Source organism: Echinococcus granulosus (genome assembly GCF_000524195.1).
Source record: "Echinococcus granulosus chromosome Unknown EG_S00038, whole genome shotgun sequence".
NCBI lineage: Eukaryota > Metazoa > Platyhelminthes > Cestoda > Cyclophyllidea > Taeniidae > Echinococcus > Echinococcus granulosus.
Genome location: NW_020170418.1, coordinates 186,030 through 190,672, shown reverse-complemented (window position 1 = coordinate 190,672; position 4,643 = coordinate 186,030). Strand labels below are relative to the sequence as shown.

Sequence of the window (4,643 nt, the reverse complement as noted above, 5' to 3'; positions counted from 1 at the left end):
TATGAAGGCACGAGCTATACAATGACAAAGGCGTCAAAGAAGGGAATTTCCTTAAGGAAGCCTCCAGTATCGTCTGAATGTTCACAAAATGTAACCTTATCAATCATGTGAATAAATATGTTCATTTGTGTTTTTAGAGATGACATTGTAGCACGCTGTATATGGACACGTTTGGTCTACACAGCTGTGAAATCAAATAGGTCGTGCGATTGCCATTGTTAGCACCTCCATAGATTGAGAATTCTATTGCTTTTAAGCGACCTGTTGAGATGTGGTAAGAACTGACATGACAGGCCGCTTGGCTCATCGATGGGGAATCCGCTGTTGCTCATACGCGCCCAACCTGTCGAGGCGCAATTATTTTGCCTACGCAACTGATGATACACCATAAACTGTAGTTATTTTATTCCCAGTTTAGAGACCACTTTATTAAACGGAGTAACTATGGAACCCAAATGCTGTTATTTTATTAGGGAAAGTGAGGTTTACTTGGGTGAGGCTTTTTCAGGAGGCAGAGTGGATGCTTCTTTCGAGTGGATTTCCCTCTCTATTCTGCACACATCATGTCTCGACAGTCGAATGTCTCCTCAAGAGCAATTCGCCTTCGGTAGGCTTCTACTGCATCCAATGCGGGTGCGCTACTCAGACCACATTGCGGAACATCTTGGTTCAACAGCATAATCATTTCGGTATTAGCAGTCTAAATGTCATGCGAGAGGAAGAGATATTCAAAAATTAGCACCAAGATAAAAATGTCACCATTTAGGATATCCGTATTTTGTAGAATGAACAAGGTATCACCGTATGAAATGATTTAAATATACTTTGAATCTTTGAACCACTTTAGAAAGCACACGTCTCTCATGAAATCTTTTTAAATTCTATCGGAATGATAAAATATATGCTATTTGCCTCAAATAGTTTTAGGTTTTTGCTAGATTGTAAGTTGGTAAAGAGCCATTTTTGTGTCACTCAAAATGGAATTAGTGTGCGGTCGCTTAGAGTTGCGCTTAATGTGGAACTTAATTATAAAAAGTTGGCAAACTAAAAAAAAAGTTGTAGCCTTGACAACTTTGCCAACTGATTTACGTTTGAACTATTATGATAAAGCATGCAAGAAATTACTAACCATAGCCCTGTTTCAATTTCTTATTCCTTATAAGTGGCGGAGGTGACAGAAAAATAGGTGATTGTGTTTGAGCTCGCGATTGCCTCTGAAAGGCATGGCTTTGAAATAACTGCGGTTTTTATGGTGGATTGCCATTCTTACTAGGGTTGCATTTGAGTAGCTACGTCACATGTCGCCCCATTTGAAGCATTTCGTGCAGCATAGGAGCTTATAAGATTTCCCTGCAGCATTTTACAGTAAAATTGGGACTGCTGCTTTAGTAGCTCATAAGAAATGGGGATCTATGAGCGTTGATGGCATAGTCAGAGCCACGTACGTCCAAAGGTGGAGTTAACATAACGACTATTATGCTCAAAATAAAGTGTGACCTTTCACAGCTGTAATACTGGATTTTCCTACCTCATAGAAACTAAACTTTGGCTAGTACATTACTTTGTAACCATCTTCCCTGTTCTAGCACGCGTGACTGCTGTTATCCCACGAGAATTATATGCAGACCTAGTTTTCCTTCTATGCTCCTGTGTGCTTTAATAAGAGCTTGATGAAGGTTTTTTATCACTGCATGGCCTCCGGAGACGAACGCACCCAGACAGAATTATGAAGGGTGATAACTCATCTCTGGGATTTACAAATTCGTTAACACGGAATAGCCGCCCGATAAAAATGTACTACACCCATTTTTACCTGATGTTTCGCTTTTGGCTTACCGAATTCCTCTCTAATAGTACACCGTTTGCGGTGTTTGTTAGTACAGGGCCCACCTTCAACAATTTTCCCCTTTAATAACTATTCGCAGTGCCACAATGTTGGAGAAGATAGCTCGACTAACAGCATCTTATTACTAATAATCCACAAATCATATTGAAAAATGAATGACATATTTAAGCGGGACATGAACATCTCCAAGATGGCAGGCCAATAAACAATAAAATAATTAAAATTCCTCTTAGAATTATTCACTGCCCAGTCCTACTCCTTTGATTCAGAGTGAACCTGGTAATGCCAATTATTTTTGTCTCGTATAGTAATTTTTTTAATAAATAGCCTTTACATGTATAACGATTGTCCCTTCGAAATACCCGTTTAAAATGAGTTTACCACCTGTGGCAATGCAAACAGAATTTGATGTAGGGTGAATTAAAAATGGAGTTTTGCTAACGTGACTGTCTAATCACTATTCTTCTTCTCCTTCATTCCATCTTCTGTTTTGTTTCCTTTGCGCTATCTTTAGAGTTGCGTGGTGAAAACTTCCCAGGGTTAAATAAAGCATCCGTGCCTCACAGGCCAATGAGGGGGAGGCTCAGGTGGGCCTGCGCACGCATGCGTCAATGGGGCGCGCCAAACTAGCCCACTTGGGCACACGCGTGAGCGTGCGTCAGTTGGGGCGTCTGCGCGCGCGGGCGCGTCGCGCCTCCCAAAGCGCAGCGCAGGCTTGAGTGACGTGGCCGCGCGAGGAGGAAAGAAAATCACTTTAACCTTACTGGCAATGGAAGCTCTAAGGCAATGACCGCAGCTATGTTTGAAGCTTTTTTGGGGGCTGCGATCCCCCTCTTCTCCACTGTTAACTGGCCAAAACTTGCTCTTTTCGGTAACATCACTTCATGCTAATTTGAGGTCACTCGATCAAAACCGCTGTGATTCCTTGTAATGTATTTGCCCACTTTTAAGCAAATTAATTGTTGATTCAACAAAATGAAGGTGGGTATATAACAAGTGCCATAAATCAGATGTGCTTGAAGAAACTGTGGCGAAAAATCACCTGCGGAAAACGTTGGCCTTAGGAAGCACTACAGGTGATTGCGGATTCTGTATATGCCTAAAAATTTCCGAATTCAGTTTATACTGTAACCTGCATCAGCTTGGATAACAGCGTCTAAGCAAATGCGAGAGCGTCTGCTGATTTATGTACTTAAACGTTGTGATCACTTCGTAGCTGACAAGTAAGCTTTCTTCGAAACAGTACGCAAAATAAATTAGCTCGTAAATTCAATTCACACAAAATACGTAAGTACAATTTTAAATAAAATTGCCTTTAACTTGTCGACCAAGTTGCTTGTATGAGTGGTTAATGTCAACAAGTCCGGGTAACCGTAGTATAAGTTAACTACCAACAGTCACCTCGCCCTCTGGTGGGTTGCTTGGCCAAAAACTAGACTATTATTTCTTGAATTTCTCATCTGATACCGCTAATTATAAATGCATTTTCAAAAAATGGCGTACCAATACGATGAAGTGTCAAAGTTAAAAGGCCTTAGAATAGCAGAGAGGATTAATTAAATTTAACTCGGGAGAGGAGGTCGAGCAAATCTTTTGAGCTTAACAGTTCTTCATGTTACAATTTGAGCAGTGGCTTTAACTGACGAGTTGAAAGTATAAATGAAGGAAATGTACCAAAATCTTATCAACCGTGGGAAATGAATGGGGTGGAACCAAATCCTCAACAGTGATCCCTGAAGTAAAGTCAACGAAGAGTTCATGATTAGCATTACGTCACAAATAAATCTAAACAATGGTCCTGCTAGGACGTAGAGGAAAGAGTTTCAGTGTCAGTGAGGACATGTCAGTCGAGTGCCCTCCAACCAAAACGACGGCAAGATTTTGGGACCTCCCTACCACATTCCGGTGCTTTTGAGATAAAAGATTGGAGATGTTTCTTAAATTTAAGTAAATTAGAAGTCAGACCTTTACATTTAATTACATGATTATTACTCTGACATCAGTTTTAAGAATGTTTAATAGATTATCAGGCATCATGGCTTGTTCACAGAGACAATTATTTGTTTTTTTCTATGAAATATAATCTGCTTACATTGAGGTCAATGATTTACAGTCATTCATGGTAAATGGAGGGGCCATCAGTTAGCCAAGTGAACTCCAAAACCCTAAAATAAGTATTCAAGCGAAACCATGGCGATTTTTATCGAAGAAAGAGGGCCTAACGACTGGTCTGTTTTTGGCTCTATTATTCTTTTATTTGCCATTACTGATTACGCGTTCCCAACAGTCAGGCAACTTTAGTTTTTAGGTACGAGATGAGCATTTTCGTATTTTGTCACCAGTGCGTGCTTGTATCCATCAAAAACTGGCGACATATTTTATTGTTAATGTTTGTTGACACATACCCGAAAAGTCATAAACCTGGTAGCCCCTAAAGCGAATGTTATGGTAATCAGCTTCACCGCAGGAGACCAAAAAGTTGTGGCACATATTTTTGGGTTGTTGAAAGGTTTCGTGAATTTTGACCATCATTTTTATAATAATGGCATCCTAAAAAACTGAACGAACGAACAGTAGTAAATTGTTCAAATAAATCTCAGAATTACTAGCAAAAGGCGAGAAAAGTTATTCTAAAAGTATCCAACTTGAAGAAATTCCTAGGGGATTCTGCTTCTCTCCTTTCTCCTAGGACAAAAAAAATTTCAATGATGCATCAAGTGTTTAGATTTTTAGTAGTTCTTGCAGAATTTCCATTACGATACGGAAAGTGGAGTTGGACAGCTGTGACACATGGTCC

General features: G+C 40.0%; 1 protein-coding gene across 1 annotated transcript; it reads left to right on the top strand. All coding sequences in view use genetic code 11, as the record gives it.

Moving 5' to 3' along the window:
- Positions 1-520: 520 nt before the first annotated feature.
- On the top strand, positions 521-2,565 carry EGR_05292 (hypothetical protein; the record flags this gene model as incomplete). Its single annotated transcript, XM_024494541.1, has 2 exons — positions 521-607; positions 2,413-2,565. 2 exons carry the CDS (start codon positions 521-523, stop codon positions 2,563-2,565), a joined length of 240 nt encoding a protein of 79 aa, XP_024351012.1.
- Between the last annotated feature and the right edge of the window lie 2,078 nt (positions 2,566-4,643).